Here is a 16997-nt window from a genome sequence, read left to right on the forward strand (position 1 = left end):
CTCCGCGGTCTTCAGGGGCGCCGTGGTCAGGATCAGAAAGGGGAGCCGCCGGACACTGCGGTCAGTGCAGGACCGACGCAGCGCAGTATCGACGAGCCGCTGGACACTGCGGTCAGTGCAGGACAGAGGCGGCGCAGTGTGGACGAGCCGCCGGACACTGCGGTCAGTGCAGGACAGAGGCGGCGCAGTGTGGACGAGCCGCCGGACACTGCGGTCAGTGCAGGACAGAGGCGGCGCAGTGTGGACGAGCCGCCGGACACTGCGGTCAGTGCAGGACAGAGGCGGCGCAGTGTGGACGAGCCGCCGGACACTGCGGTCAGTGCAGGACAGAGGCGGCGCAGTATGGACGAGCCGCCGGACACTGCGGTCAGCGCAGGACAGAGGCGGCGCAGTGTGGACGAGCCGCCGGACACTGCGGTCAGCGCAGGACAGAGGCGGCGCAGTGTGGACGAGCCGCCGGACACTGCGGTCAGCGCAGGACAGAGGCGGCGCAGTGTGGACGAGCCGCCGGACACTGCGGTCATTGCAGGACAGAGGCGGCGCAGTGTGGACGAGCCGCCGGACACTGCGGTCAGTGCAGGACAGAGGCGGCGCAGTGTGGACGAGCCGCCGGACACTGCGGTCAGTGCAGGACAGAGGCGGCGCAGTGTGGACGAGCCGCCGGACACTGTGGTCAGTGCAGGACAGAGGCGGCGCAGTATGGACGAGCCGCCGGACACTGCGGTCAGCGCAGGACAGAGGCGGCGCAGTGTGGACGAGCCGCCGGACACTGCGGTCAGTGCAGGACAGAGGCGGCGCAGTGTGGACGAGCCGCCGGACACTGCGGTCAGTGCAGGACAGAGGCGGCGCAGTGTGGACGAGCCGCTGGACACTGCGGTCAGTACTGACCGGGCTGCGCTGCGCTGCCGGGATGAGAAGACTGGGCATGGAAGGGTGGACATGCCCCCTGGTGCTGGACTGGTGGGACGGACAGAGCAGGAGGCCAGCTGTGAAGATCTGGTGACTCTGTCCACCACCTGGGTCTTTATCTGTCCACACAAACAGAACCCTCTGTCAGTGTGTGTGTGAGAGAGTCTGCATGTGTGTGTGTGTGAGTTTCAGTGTGTGTGTGTGTGAGTTTCTGTGGGTGTGTGTCTGTCTGTGAGTGTCAGTGTGTGTGTGTGTGAGAGTTTCACTGTGTGTATGTCTGTCTGTCTGTGAGTGTGTGAGTCTGTCTGTGAGTGTCAGTGTGTGTGAGAGTCTGCGTGTGACTGTCTGGGTGTGTGTGAGTGTGAGAATCTGTGAGAGGCTGTGTGTGTGTGAGAGAGTGTGAGTTTGAGTATGTCTGTTTGAGTCTGTCTGTGTGTGTCTCTGTGTGTGCATGTGAGTCTGGGATTGTGTGAGTCTGGGTGTCTGTAATACAAATGAGCCACAGAAACACAATATGCTCAATAGGTGCATGTCTTCTCCTTCATAACACTTTGTCTCATGCCATTCAGTATAAATAAGCTTTTCAACAATTCATGGACCAGCGGACCAGCAAACCAGTGGAATTATAGAATACAGTCCAGAGATCGCCGGTCAAGTCTGGGTCACACTGTACCCCCACAGGCCAGAGATCGCCGGTCCAGTCTGGGTCACACTGTACCCCTACAGTCCAGAGATCGCCGGTCCAGTCTGGGTCACACTGTACCCCTACAGTCCAGAGATCACTGGTCCAGTCTGGGTCACACTGTACCCCTCCAGTCCAGAGATCGCCGGTCCAGTCTGGGTCACACTGTACCCCTACAGTCCAAAGATCGCCGGTCCAGTCTGGGTCACACTGTACCCCTACAGTCCAGAGATCACCGGTCCAGTCCGGGTCACACTGTACCCCTACAGTCCAGAGATCACTGGTCCAGTCTGGGTCACACTGTACCCCTCCAGTCCAGAGATCGCCGGTCCAGTCTGGTCACACTGTACCCCTCCAGTCCAGAGATCACTGGTCCAGTCTGGGTCACACTGTACCCCTACAGTCCAGAGATCGCCGGTCCAGTCTGGGTCATATTCTAACCCTTTACTCCAGGGACCAGAGGTCTGGGTCACATTGTAGGGTTACAGTAACAAAATAAACTTAAGCAACGTTTTTCAACAATGTATTAACGTTACAGACTCACAGACGCAATACAGACGCACAGGGTCATTTCCTCTCTGTCTCCTCTGCCCAGACAGGCCCACAGACAGGCGCGCTGCAGACTTGAGGACTGACTGTAGAATATGTGTGTCTTACTGTCTGCCATAACTGCACACAATGCACATTTATTTATTTTTATTTATTTAATTTATTTTCCACTTCTTGGTATTTATTCATGTATATTCTCTGCTGCACTATGTTGGAAAGAGTCTCTTCTGTTGGACTTTTATGCAACTGAATGTTCACTGTTCTTGTTTCCATGCCAAGAGAGGGCAGCAGGCCCCACCGCCAGCCTCGTTCCCAGCTCCTTTCCGTCAGGCCTGGCATCCTGAATCCGGCTGCGGAGCACTCAGATCCGCTCCGGGTTTTCCAGCACACGGGCCTGGAGATCTCTCGTCTCCGGCTGCAGTTTGTGCGGACAGTGGCGTGAGAGGGTCAGAGCAGTGGGAAGGACAGTATGTCCCCTCTCCTCCGCAGAGAGCACCGGAGCGGATGTCTGGAGCGCCCTCGGCTCTCTCTCTCGCTCGCTGGAAACCAGGACTCGGCCCCCTCTGTGCTGTACCAAACAGGGAGGGGGGTGGGAGTGGGATTGCGTCTTTGTGTGGGACGGGGGAACTGAATGTGTCTCAAACACTGATGCAAAATCCTGAAACTTTTTGTAAGTGTGTGTGTGTGTGCGCGCGTGCGTGACTGTGTGGAGGGAAGACCAGGTGTGAGCCGGCGTTCCTCCTCACTCCTCGCGAAATGAAAATAAAACTGGACAAGCTGGGGGGGGGGGGGTTCGGCACAGCCCGAGGCACAGGGAGCGGCCGAGGGGCTTGGCGTCTGTCCCAGCAGCCCAGCGGGCTCACCGGCAGGCTCTCTCGTTCGCTGCAGGACAGGCAGCGCCCCGTTTTACAGCTGGGGTCCCCAGCCCCGGTCCAGGAGCGCCCCTCTGGTCTGCCTTCCAGCCCGAGCAGTCGGTCACTTCACGGACCAGTTCGTTTTCTGGTCTTTCCTGTTATACAGTCATGAATACTTACAAAGGAGCTCACAGCCCGGTGAGGATCGTTGTAGTCGTGTAGCGAACGAATCGGACCGACTCTGTGACACCGGGCCTGGGTGGAACAGCAGCCAGAACCCCCCCGGGACTTTGGGGTCCGAGACCCCTGCTGACGTCAGTGTGGGTTCTGTGCGGCGGTGTCGGAGCACGCTCAGGGGCGCGGAGAGCAGTTCTTACCTGCGTTCCTGAGGGACCTCCTCCGCTCCAGACGTCTCGCGCGCCGCCTGCCCCGCGTCCCCCCCCGGCCCCTGCTTGGACAGCGCCCCCCGCTGGTGCCCCCGGGTTGTGCTGCCAGGCCGGACTCTCCGACCGGCCCTGCGGACCGGACCAGGGCCCGACCGGGCGAGCTGAACGGCACCAGGCGCCCCCCCGGCTGTGGACAGGTGTGCGAACGCCTTTGTGCAAAAAGACGTTGAGCGAGGCCCCTCTGCGCCGGAGCTCCTGGGATCAGCGTTCGGCCGATCTGGACAGACGGACAGGGGGGTGGACGGACTGGCCCAGTGCTGCTCGCCTGCTCTCTTCAGCTCTGCAGAGAGCAGTCCGGACCTCTGATCCGCAACGTGGACACACTGCGGCTACATATATATAGATCCATATATATACATATATAAATATATACATATAATCACCTGGTGAACGGAAATGAAGAAGCTGATGGAGTCTGATCACTTCTGGCTGTAGGATGCGGGGTTTTGTTTTTTTTTGGTTAAAAAAGCATTTACTCTCTCCAGAACTTCACTGTGCTTGCTTGTGTAACAGAAGAAATAAAAATTGTGACAATGACCATACTGAGGAAACTTCACAGAATAAACTTCTTTCAGAAACGGCTCCCAGTGTGTGTGTGTGTTGTGCGTGGCGGCGCTGGGGGCCCGTGGCTCGGCGTGCCACAGCGCCCCCATGTGGCCGGGGGGAGGGCCTGTGATCACACTGGGGTCACCCCTCATTCTCCAGGGCTGCCCCAGCCTCAGCGACCCCCCAGATCCACCCATTCATCAAAGCCGGGGTTCCCCGTCCCCATCCTCGTTCCACCCGAGCCCCCAGTTAGAAGACCAACCCCTGACGAGACCTACAAACAGCGCCGTGTCTCCGGCTGGGGTCAGGAACTGGCCGCGGTTCCGGACGGCCTGCTGCTTCAGGAGTGAGCGGGCAGGCGTGGGACAGGTGTGGGACAGGCGTGGGACAGGAAGTGCAGTCGCCTGCAGAAATAAGCAGCTGGCAGCTGGGCACAGGGCAGGGTACAGCCTGGACAGGACACCAGTCCATCACGGGACACACAGGGCAGGGTACAGCCTGGACAGGACACCAGTCCATCACGGGACACACAGGGCAGGGTACAGCCTGGACAGGACACCAGTCCATCACGGGACACACAGGGCAGGGTACAGCCTGGACAGGACACCAGTCCATCACGGGACACACACACACACGGGACTATTTTTCCCCAGTTGTTTTTCCAGAAATCCTACCAGTGTGTCTCTGGACTGCAGGAGGAAACAGGAGCGCCTCGTGGGAGCCCCTCACGAACGCGGGGAGTCCACACAGACAGCACCCCAGGTACGAGACTGAACCCGGGACCACGGCGCTGCCGACCCCTGCAGATGGGGACAGGTGTGGCTCCAGGGTGGACACTGGAGAGGGCAGCTGGGACAGAGCGCTCTGGAGAGGGCTCTCTCAGCGGAAGAAGGGGAGGTGTGATCCCAGTTAAAGGATAATCGTGGCTGATCATGTCCTAGCCTCTGCTTGACCCCTCCCGCAGCGCTCGGACCCCGCTCCCCGCTCCAGCGTGTTATTGATGAGTGACCCCACCTCGCCTGCGGCCGTGGAAAGCCCACGCGTGACAGTAGCTAACAGCGCCCGCCGCAGGCCGCACACAAAGACGCGCATCGCGCCAGCGGGACACACACCAGCTCTGAGCCAGACCCGGAACGCCGCTTCTCGGACAGCACAGGCGCTTCAGGCTCCCCCGTCACATGACAGGGGGGGCGGAAGTGGCGGCCGCTCCACCCTCGTCACATGACAGGGCCGGGCGGGCGGCGGCGCCCCGAGAGTGACGTCAGCGCGGCGGCGGCGGCGGGGTGTGTCCTGTCATTATGTACACATGCCCTTGTACCGGGAGGGGGCAGATTGAGAGAGAGAGGCATCTGCACACCAGCACGGAGACCCACCGCTCGCCGCTGGCTCCCGAACCCCGGACTGCAAAGCGACAAGCAGGTACAGAGTACAGAGGGATAGTGAAGAGCTGTACGACTCGGGGGTTCGTCTGGGTTCGGCGGTGTCTGGGCGAGGGGGTAGCCCGTCGCTGCGCGCACCCCCGGAGGGGCAGCGGCCGGCCGGCCGCCGGCGGGAGATAGCGAGTGTTTAATGGTGTGCCATAAAGATACAGCCTCGCCAGGCGGGCGTCTGAGCCGCGCCCGGCGCCGGTGGATGAGACGCGGCTGCGGTGCAGTTCGTGAGCGCCCCCGCCCCGAGTCCTGGCCGGGGCTGTTCTTCGTCTCCGAGGAGGGCGGGGGGGGGGTTTGGTGGGCGAGGCGAGGCGACAGCCGGCCGGCCGCGGCGTGCAGAGTCACCAGCAGGGAAGGAGGAAGTGTGTGTGTTTTCTACTTTACTCTCGACATATTCCGGACGTCCTTAATTGCGATCGAGCGCGCTTACAGCCCCGGGGGGGGTGGGGTGGGGTGGTTGGGGGGGCAGTATTTCTGGTCCTCGAGGTCGTCGGCACCGAGCTCACGAGCCCGGAGGATGTGGACCGGCACGGCTGCGCGCGCGGAACGGGGGTTGCCATGGAGACGGGCCGGTGCGGGTGATATTTCCAGTCGTGCGGCTATGTAGAGAGAGATATATATATAAATATGTATTTCTGGTTACATAATCTCATCTGACTGTAGGGGGTGTAGGTGACAGCACACACACACACACACCAGCGGCGCGGCCAAGGAAGCTGTCCTCTAGAGATCAGACACTGACAGTGTGTGTGGAGTTTACTGACACGGCCCAGTCCCAGTGCTCTAGAGATCAGACACTGACAGTGTGTGTGGAGTTTACTGACACGGCCCAGTCCCAGAGCTCTAGAGATCAGACACTGACAGTGTGTGTGGAGTTTACTGACACGGCCCAGTCCCGGTGCTCTAGAGATCAGACACTGACAGTGTGTGTGGAGTTTACTGACACGGCCCAGTCCCAGAGCTCTAGAGATCAGACACTGACAGTGTGTGTGGAGTTTACTGACACGGCCCAGTCCCAGAGCTCTAGAGATCAGACACTGACAGTGTGTGTGGAGTTTACTGACACGGCCCAGTCCCAGAGCTCTAGAGATCAGACACTGACAGTGTGTGTGGAGTTTACTGACACAGCCCAGTCCCAGAGCTCTAGAGATCAGACACTGACAGTGTGTGTGGAGTTTACTGACACAGCCCAGTCCCGGTGCTCTAGAGATCAGACACTGACAGTGTGTGTGGAGTTTACTGACACGGCCCAGTCCCAGAGCTCTAGAGATCAGACACTGACAGTGTGTGTGGAGTTTACTGACACAGCCCAGTCCCGGTGCTCTAGAGATCAGACACTGACAGTGTGTGTGGAGTTTACTGACACGGCCCAGTCCCAGTGCTCTAGAGATCAGACACTGACAGTGTGTGTGGAGTTTACTGACACGGCCCAGTCCCGGTGCTCTAGAGATCAGACACTGACAGTGTGTGTGGAGTTTACTGACACGGCCCAGTCCCGGTGCTCTAGAGATCAGACACTGACAGTGTGTGTGGAGTTTACTGACACGGCCCAGTCCCAGAGCTCTAGAGATCAGACACTGACAGTGTGTGTGGAGTTTACTGACACAGCCCAGTCCCAGAGCTCTAGAGATCAGACACTGACAGTGTGTGTGGAGTTTACTGACACGGCCCAGTCCCAGTGCTCTAGAGATCAGACACTGACAGTGTGTGTGGAGTTTACTGACACGGCCCAGTCCCAGTGCTCTAGAGATCAGACACTGACAGTGTGTGTGGAGTTTACTGACACGGCCCAGTCCCAGAGCTCTAGAGATCAGACACTGACAGTGTGTGTGGAGTTTACTGACACGGCCCAGTCCCAGAGCTCTAGAGATCAGACACTGACAGTGTGTGTGGAGTTTACTGACACGGCCCAGTCCCAGAGCTCTAGAGATCAGACACTGACAGTGTGTGTGGAGTTTACTGACACGGCCCAGTCCCAGAGCTCTAGAGATCAGACACTGACAGTGTGTGTGGAGTTTACTGACACGGCCCAGTCCCAGTGCTCTAGAGATCAGACACTGACAGTGTGTGTGGAGTTTACTGACACGGCCCAGTCCCAGTGCTCTAGAGATCAGACACTGACAGTGTGTGTGGAGTTTACTGACACAGCCCAGTCCCAGAGCTCTAGAGATCAGACACTGACAGTGTGTGTGGAGTTTACTGACACGGCCCAGTCCCGGTGCTCTAGAGATCAGACACTGACAGTGTGTGTGGAGTTTACTGACACGGCCCAGTCCCGGTGCTCTAGAGATCAGACACTGACAGTGTGTGTGGAGTTTACTGACACGGCCCAGTCCCAGAGCTCTAGAGATCAGACACTGACAGTGTGTGTGTAGTTTACTGACACGGCCCAGTCCCGGTGCTCTAGAGATCAGACACTGACAGTGTGTGTGGAGTTTACTGACACGGCCCAGTCCCAGAGCTCTAGAGATCAGACACTGACAGTGTGTGTGGAGTTTACTGACACAGCCCAGTCCCAGAGCTCTAGAGATCAGACACTGACAGTGTGTGTGGAGTTTACTGACACGGCCCAGTCCCAGAGCTCTAGAGATCAGACACTGACAGTGTGTGTGGAGTTTACTGACACAGCCCAGTCCCGGTGCTCTAGAGATCAGACACTGACAGTGTGTGTGGAGTTTACTGACACGGCCCAGTCCCAGTGCTCTAGAGATCAGACACTGACAGTGTGTGTGGAGTTTACTGACACGGCCCAGTCCCGGTGCTCTAGAGATCAGACACTGACAGTGTGTGTGGAGTTTACTGACACGGCCCAGTCCCAGAGCTCTAGAGATCAGACACTGACAGTGTGTGGGGAGTTTACTGACACGGCCCAGACCCAGTGCTCTAGAGATCAGACACTGACAGTGTGTGTGGAGTTTACTGACACGGCCCAGTCCCAGAGCTCTAGAGATCAGACACTGACAGTGTGTGTGGAGTTTACTGACACGGCCCAGTCCCAGAGCTCTAGAGATCAGACACTGACAGTGTGTGTGGAGTTTACTGACACGGCCCAGTCCCAGAGCTCTAGAGATCAGACACTGACAGTGTGTGTGGAGTTCACTGACACGGCCCAGTCCCAGAGCTCTAGAGATCAGACACTGACAGTGTGTGTGGAGTTTACTGACACGGCCCAGTCCCAGAGCTCTAGAGATCAGACACTGACAGTGTGTGTTGAGTTTACTGACACGGCCCAGTCCCGGAGCTCTAGAGATCAGACACTGACAGTGTGTGTGTAGTTTACTGACACGGCCCAGTCCCAGAGCTCTAGAGATCAGACACTGACAGTGTGTGTGGAGTTTACTGACACGGCCCAGTCCCGGTGCTCTAGAGATCAGACACTGACAGTGTGTGTGGAGTTTACTGACACGGCCCAGTCCCGGTGCTCTAGAGATCAGACACTGACAGTGTGTGTGGAGTTTACTGACACGGCCCAGTCCCAGTGCTCTAGAGATCAGACACTGACAGTGTGTGTGGAGTTTACTGACACGGCCCAGTCCCAGTGCTCTAGAGATCAGACACTGACAGTGTGTGTGGAGTTTACTGACACGGCCCAGTCCAAGAGCTCTAGAGATCAGACACTGACAGTGTGTGTGGAGTTTACTGACACGGCCCAGTCCCGGTGCTCTAGAGATCAGACACTGACAGTGTGTGTGGAGTTTACTGACACGGCCCAGTCCCAGTGCTCTAGAGATCAGACACTGACAGTGTGTGTGGAGTTTACTGACACGGCCCAGTCCCGGTGCTCTAGAGATCAGACACTGACAGTGTGTGTGGAGTTTACTGACACGGCCCAGTCCCAGAGCTCTAGAGATCAGACACTGACAGTGTGTGGGGAGTTTACTGACACGGCCCAGACCCAGTGCTCTAGAGATCAGACACTGACAGTGTGTGTGGAGTTTACTGACACGGCCCAGTCCCAGAGCTCTAGAGATCAGACACTGACAGTGTGTGTGGAGTTTACTGACACGGCCCAGTCCCAGAGCTCTAGAGATCAGACACTGACAGTGTGTGTGGAGTTTACTGACACGGCCCAGTCCCAGAGCTCTAGAGATCAGACACTGACAGTGTGTGTGGAGTTCACTGACACGGCCCAGTCCCAGAGCTCTAGAGATCAGACACTGACAGTGTGTGTGGAGTTTACTGACACGGCCCAGTCCCAGAGCTCTAGAGATCAGACACTGACAGTGTGTGTTGAGTTTACTGACACGGCCCAGTCCCGGAGCTCTAGAGATCAGACACTGACAGTGTGTGTGTAGTTTACTGACACGGCCCAGTCCCAGAGCTCTAGAGATCAGACACTGACAGTGTGTGTGTAGTTTACTGACACGGCCCAGTCCCAGAGCTCTAGAGATCAGACACTGACAGTGTGTTTGGAGTTTACTGACACGGCCCAGTCCCGGTGCTCTAGAGATCAGACACTGACAGTGTGTGTGGAGTTTACTGACACGGCCCAGTCCCGGTGCTCTAGAGATCAGACACTGACAGTGTGTGTGGAGTTTACTGACACAGCCCAGTCCCAGAGCTCTAGAGATCAGACACTGACAGTGTGTGTGGAGTTTACTGACACAGCCCAGTCCCAGTGCTCTAGAGATCAGACATTGACAGTGTGTGTGGAGTTTACTGACACGGCCCAGTCCCAGAGCTCTAGAGATCAGACACTGACAGTGTGTGTGGAGTTTACTGACACAGCCCAGTCCCAGAGCTCTAGAGATCAGACACTGACAGTGTGTGGAGTTTACTGACACGGCCCAGTCCCAGTGCTCTAGAGATCAGACACTGACAGTGTGTGTGGAGTCCAGATGGGGGTGACACGTTGATTGGTAGCAGGTTGTATGTGACTTGATCTTGGGACAGTTTTCAGAGTTGAAGTCTCCTGTAAAGGTCTTGGCACTCAGAAGCTGTAGGTCCCTCCTTCCTCTCTGCTCCTCCTCCTCCACATTCCTGCCCTTGCCTGTCGCGTGTCCTGGGTGGGATGCCAGTCCAGCCTGCTGGCAGCCGGTTTCCCTGGAATGCGGTCTGGGGAGCCGGTCTGCCTGCATTCCTCCAACTGTGGGCTCTCCGCTGGAGGACGGACAGACCCAGAGCAGCCCGAGGGCGCTGACCTGTCCAGACCCGGCCCTGCCCCCCAGCCTGCCTGAGCCCAGCCTGCTGCCGGGTGGGGTGTCTGTGCGTGTGTCTGTGCGTGTGTGTGCGTGCTGTACACACTACCTGTCTGCACGCTCTGAGCCTCTCCTCTCTGACCTATCACCTGGATCACACACGCACACACGAACGCACTCAGACACACACACACACACACACACACACACGCACACACGAACGCACTCAGACACACAGAAGCCCCTGCGCACTCACTAACGCACTCAGACACACACAAGCCCCTGCGCACACACTAACGCACTCAGACACACACACACTAACGCACTCAGACATACACACACACGCACACACGAACGCACTCAGACACACAGAAGCCCCTGCGCACACACTAACGCACTCAGACACACACAAGCCCGTGCGCACATACTAACGCACTCAGACACACACACACACTAACGCACCCAGACACACACACACACACTAATGCACTCAGACACACACAAGCCCCTGCGCACACACTAACACACCCAGACACACACACACTAACGCACTCAGACACACACACACTAACGCACTCAGACACACACAAGCCCCTGCGCACTCACTAACGCACTCAGACACACACACACACTAACGCACTCAGACATACACAAGCCCCTGCGCACACACTAACGCACCCAGACACACACACACACTAACGCACTCAGACACACACACACTAACGCACTCAGACACACACAAGCCCCTGCGCACTCACTAACGCACTCAGACACACACACACACTAACGCACTCAGACATACACAAGCCCCTGCGCACACACTAACGCACTCAGACACACACAAGCCCCTGCGCACACACTAACGCACTCAGACACACACAAGCCCCTGCACACACACACTAACGCACCCAGACACACTCACACTCACACTCACACTCACACTCACACTCACACTCACACTCACACTCACACTCACACTCACACACTCACACACACACACACACACACACACACTGCTCTCTGTTTGTTTTCCTTTTCTGACCTGGCAGGGATTCAGGTACCTTTCACCTGCTTTCCACACCCACATATTTCCACCAGTGTGTGTCTCCGCCCGCAGGCACAGCCCTGCTGACACTCTGTTTGCTCTTCACAGCTCCTGTACCTGTGTGTGTGTGTGTGGGGGCGTGGAGACTGTGTGCCTTCTCTTGCCCTGTTAGTGCTGTCAGCTTTGGGAACGGGCACATGGGGGTACTGCGGTTGCCACGGTAACGCACGTGATTGACGGCTGTTCCTGCTTTGTCACATGACACATCCTCTGTCGGCCCGGCAACCACTGGTTAATGAGGGACCAGTGGAATGACTCCTAGAGAACAATCGAAAACCACAGGTGTCAGATGCAGTAGCAACGCAACGCTGGAAGTTCGTTATCTTAGATAAGACTCCTGTTATCTCAAAAGTACAGTACATACCCGGAAAGATCATTACAAACACGATGTCCTGCACGTACTCTATACACATGTTCTACCAGTATGTGGACACAGCTCTGTCAGTGAATAACCTTCTAGTGTGTGGGACAGTGTCACTGTGGACACAGCTCTGACACTGAATAACCTTCTAGTGTCTGGGACAGTGTCACTGTGGACACAGCTCTGACACTGAATAACCTTCTAGTGTCTGGGACAGTGTCACTGTGGACACAGCTCTGTCCCTGAATAACCTTCTAGTGTCTGGGACAGTGTCACTGTGGACACAGCTCTGTCCCTGAATAACCTTCTAGTGTCTGGGACAGTGTCACTGTGGACACAGCTGTGTCCCTGAACAGCCGTCTCTCTGTGTCTCAGAATGGCAGAGGCTCACCAGGCTGTGGCGTTCCAGTTCACCATCACCCCTGAGGGGATCGACCTGCACCTGAGCCACGAGGCCCTGAGACAGGTGTATCTGTCTGGCCTGCGCTCCTGGAGGAAACGGCTCAACAGGATGAAGGTACAGCCCCCTGTCTCTCCCCGCTGGACAGAGTGACTGTGACACAGTGAGGACCTGTCCCTCTGTCTGTGTCTGCTCCGCTGGACAGAGTGACTGTGTGACACGGTGAGGACCTGTCTCTCTGTCTGTGTCTGCTCTCCGCTGGACAGAGTGACTGTGTGACACAGTGAGGACCTGTCCCTCTGTCTGTGTCCACTCCGCTGGACAGAGTGACTGTGTGACACGGTGAGGACCTGTCCCTCTGTCTGTGTCTGCTCTCCGCTGGACAGAGTGACTGTGTGACACAGTGAGGACCTGTCCCTCTGTCTGTGTCCACTCCGCTGGACAGAGTGACTGTGTGACACGGTGAGGACCTGTCCCTCTGTCTGTGTCTGCTCTCCGCTGGACAGAGTGACTGTGTGACACAGTGAGGACCTGTCCCTCTGTCTGTGTCCACTCCGCTGGACAGAGTGACTGTGTGACACAGTGAGGACCTGTCCCTCTGTCTGTGTCTGCTCTCCGCTGGACAGAGTGACTGTGTGACACAGTGAGGATCTGTCCCTCTGTCTGTGTCTGCTCTCCGCTGGACAGAGTGACTGTGTGGACCCAGCGAGGATCTGTCCCTCTGTCTGTGTCTGCTCTCCGCTGGACAGAGTGACTGTGTGGACCCAGCGAGGACCTGTCCCTCTGTCTGTCTCTGTGTGCGTGCTGTGTTAACCCCTGTCTCTTACAGAACAGTGTGATCACAGGGGTGTACCCTGCCAGTCCGTCCTCCTGGCTCTTCGTCGTGATCGCGATCCTGGCCACCATGTACACACGCAGTGACCCCTCCATGGGCCTGATCGCCAAGATCCAGGAGCACCTGCCTGTCAGGTAAAGACACCTGTGTCCACACATTCTCTCTCTGTCTGTCCAGTCCCAGACGGTGCTGTATTAACCCCTCTCTCTCTCAGTCAGTCCCTGTCGGTCCAGTCCCAGACGGTGCTGTATTAACCCCTCTCTCTCTCTCAGTCAGTCCCTGTCGGTCCAGTCCCAGACGGTGCTGTATTAACCCCTCTCTCTCTCTCTCAGTCGGTCCCTGTCGGTCCAGTCCCAGACGGTGCTGTATTAACCCCTCTCTCTCTCTCTCTCTCTCTCAGTCAGTCCCTGTCGGTCCAGTCCCAGACGGTGCTGTATTAACCCCTCTCTCTCTCTCAGTCAGTCCCTGTCGGTCCAGTCCCAGACGGTGCTGTATTAACCCCTCTCTCTCTCTCTCTCTCTCTCTCAGTCAGTCCCTGTCGGTCCAGTCCCAGACGGTGCTGTATTAACCCCTCTCTCTCTCAGTCAGTCCCTGTCGGTCCAGTCCCAGACGGTGCTGTATTAACCCCTCTCTCTCTCTGTCGGTCCCTGTCGGTCCAGTCCCAGACGGTGCTGTATTAACCCCTCTCTCTCTCTCTCAGTCGGTCCCTGTCGGTCCAGTCCCAGACGGTGCTGTATTAACCCCTCTCTCTCTCTCTCTCAGTCGGTCCCTGTCGGTCCAGTCCCAGACGGTGCTGTCTGCGGTGCTGTTCTCCACTGCCCTGTGGCTGTCCCTCATCCTGACCATGAGGCTGATCCTGAAGCAGCTGCTGTCTTACCACCGCTGGATGTTCGAGCAGCACGGACAGATGTCCAACACCACCCGCGTCTGGCTGGTCAGTCCCCGGGCGCGCCGCAGTCCGCGAGCTCGGACAGGAGTGTGGGGTCGGGGGGGTTCTGCCAGCTTTCCTCATGTACCTGAGCGCCCCGATGTAGGGGGAGGGTTGGGGTGACCGTCCAGAAAGCCTGTGCCGGGACCCAGAGCCGAGGACGCAGGATCGGTGTGTGGACATTCCTGTAGCTCGTTGCTGACCTCCTTCCTGTCTCCCAGGCGCTGGTCAGGATCTTCTCGGGCAGGAAGCCTCTGCTCTACAGCTACCAGGGGTCTCTCCCTCACCTGCCGGTCCCCCGCATCAAGGACACAGTGAGCAGGGTGAGTCCAGGTGGCTCCGTCTCTCCCTCTGGGCCCACCTGCCCGGGTCTGGGCTCCGTCTCTCCCTCTGGGCCCACCTGCCCGGGTCTGGGCTCTGTCTCTCTCTCTCTGGGCCCACCTGCCCGGGTCTGGGTTCTGTCTCTCTCTCTCTCTGGGCCCACCTGCCCGGGTCTGGGTTCTGTCTCTCTCTCTCTCTGGGCCCACCTGCCCGGGTCTGGGCTCTGTCTCTCTCTCTCTGGGCCCACCTGCCCGGGTCTGGGCTCTGTCTCTCTCCCTCTGGGCCCACCTGCCCGGGTCTGGGCTCTCCCTCTGGGCCCACCTGCCCGGGTCTGGGCTCTCTCTCTGGGCCCACCTGCCCGGGTCTGGGCTCTGTCTCTCCCTCTGGGCTCACCTGCCCGGGTCTGGGCTCTGTCTCTCTCTCTCTGGGCCCACCTGCCCGGGTCTGGGTTCTGTCTCTCTCTCTCTGGGCCCACCTGCCCGGGTCTGGGCTCTGTCTCTCTTTCTCTGGGCCCACCTGCCCGGGTCTGGGCTCTGTCTCTCTCTCTCTGGGCCCACCTGCCCGGGTCTGGGCTCTGTCTCACTCTCTCTGGGCCCACCTGCCCGGGTCTGGGTTCTGTCTCTCTCTCTCTGGGCCCACCTGCCCGGGTCTGGGCTCTGTCTCTCTTTCTCTGGGCCCACCTGCCCGGGTCTGGGCTCTGTCTCTCTCTCTCTGGGCCCACCTGCCCGGGTCTGGGCTCTGTCTCACTCTCTCTGGGCCCACCTGCCCGGGTCTGGGCTCTGTCTCTCTCTCTCTGGGCCCACCTGCCCGGGTCTGGGCTCTGTCTCTCTCTCTGGGCCCACCTGCCCGGGTCTGGGCTCCGTCTCTCTCTCTCTCTGGGCCCACCTGCCCGGGTCTGGGCTCTGTCTCTCTCTCTCTGGGCCCACCTGCCCGGGTCTGGGCTCTGTCTCTCTCCCTCTGGGCCCACCTGCCCGGGTCTGGGCTCTCCCTCTGGGCCCACCTGCCCGGGTCTGGGCTCTCTCTCTGGGCCCACCTGCCCGGGTCTGGGCTCTGTCTCTCCCTCTGGGCTCACCTGCCCGGGTCTGGGCTCTGTCTCTCTCTCTCTGGGCCCACCTGCCCGGGTCTGGGTTCTGTCTCTCTCTCTCTGGGCCCACCTGCCCGGGTCTGGGCTCTGTCTCTCTTTCTCTGGGCCCACCTGCCCGGGTCTGGGCTCTGTCTCTCTCTCTCTGGGCCCACCTGCCCGGGTCTGGGCTCTGTCTCACTCTCTCTGGGCCCACCTGCCCGGGTCTGGGCTCTGTCTCTCTCTCTCTGGGCCCACCTGCCCGGGTCTGGGCTCTGTCTCTCTCCCTCTGGGCCCACCTGCCCGGGTCTGGGCTCTGTCTCTCTCCCTCTGGGCCCACCTGCCCGGGTCTGGGCTCTGTCTCTCTCTCTCTGGGCCCACCTGCCCGGGTCTGGGCTCTGTCTCTCTCTCTCTGGGCCCACCTGCCCGGGTCTGGGCTCTGTCTCTCTCTCTCTGGGCCCACCTGCCCGGGTCTGGGCTCTGTCTCTCTCCCTCTGGGCCCACCTGCCCGGGTCTGGGCTCTGTCTCTCTCTCTGGGCCCAGGTGCAGGCGCCCGGGTCTGGGCTCTGTCTCTCTCTCTGGGCCCACCTGCCCGGGTCTGGGCTCCGTCTCTCTCTCTCTGGGCCCACCTGCCCGGGTCTGGGCTCCGTCTCTCTCTCTCTGGGCCCACCTGCCCGGGTCTGGGCTCCGTCTCTCTCTCTCTGGGCCCACCTGCCCGGGTCTGGGCTCTGTCTCTCTCTCTCTGGGCCCACCTCCCGGGTCTGGGCTCTGTCTCTCTCTCTGGGCCCAGCCCAGGTCCGCCTGGTGTACTGACTCCGCCCTCCCTCTCCCCTCAGTACCTGGAGTCGGTGCGCCCCCTGCTGGAGGAGGAGCAGTACAGGCGCATGTCCTGCCTGGCTGGGGAGTTCGAGCGCAGTCTGGGCCCCCGGTTGCAGTGGTACCTCAAGCTGAAGGCTCTCTGGGCGTCTAACTACGTGAGTGTGGGGCTGGCTGTGGGGCGCAGGGTCCCTGTGTGCTGTCGCCCCAGGGTGCCCCTGTCTCGCTCACACTGGCCGTCTCTGTCCCTCAGGTCAGCGACTGGTGGGAGGAGTACATCTACCTGCGCAGCCGCGGCCCCATCATGGTCAACAGCAACTACTACGGCATGGTGAGAGCACACAGAGCACACACAGAGCACACACAGAGCACACACAGAGCACACAGAGAGCGCACACAGAGAGCGCACACAGAGAGCGCACACAGAGAGCGCACACAGAGAGCGCACACAGAGCGCACAGAGCTCGCTGAGAGCACACAGAGCGCACACACAGAGCGCACACAGAGCTCGCTGAGAGCACACAGAGCACACACAGAGCTCGCCGAGAGCACACAGCGCACAGAGCACACACAGCTCGCTGAGAGCGCACAGAGCTCGCCGAGAGCTCACAGAGCGC

General features: G+C 59.0%; 1 protein-coding gene across 9 annotated transcripts in view; it reads left to right on the forward strand.

Moving 5' to 3' along the window:
• Positions 1 to 5246: 5246 nt before the first annotated feature.
• LOC148654265 (carnitine O-palmitoyltransferase 1, liver isoform-like) overlaps positions 5247 to 16997 on the forward strand; it is a 29253-nt gene continuing 17502 nt past the window's right edge. For all 9 annotated transcript variants that reach the window (XM_088646265.1, XM_088646272.1, XM_088646268.1 and 6 more), the window contains exons 1-7: positions 5247 to 5405; positions 12396 to 12537; positions 13250 to 13389; positions 14018 to 14189; positions 14405 to 14506; positions 16401 to 16538; positions 16634 to 16711. In XM_088646265.1, the coding sequence (XP_088502391.1) occupies positions 12397 to 12537; positions 13250 to 13389; positions 14018 to 14189; positions 14405 to 14506; positions 16401 to 16538; positions 16634 to 16711 (771 nt within the window). In that variant the 5' untranslated portion in view covers positions 5247 to 5405; position 12396. The remainder of the gene's footprint in view (positions 5406 to 12395; positions 12538 to 13249; positions 13390 to 14017; positions 14190 to 14404; positions 14507 to 16400; positions 16539 to 16633; positions 16712 to 16997) is intronic.

The sequence above is a fragment of the Lepisosteus platostomus genome, chromosome 9, assembly GCF_059453375.1.
Source record: "Lepisosteus platostomus isolate fLepPlt1 chromosome 9, fLepPlt1.hap1, whole genome shotgun sequence".
NCBI classification, from domain to species: domain Eukaryota; kingdom Metazoa; phylum Chordata; class Actinopteri; order Semionotiformes; family Lepisosteidae; genus Lepisosteus; species Lepisosteus platostomus.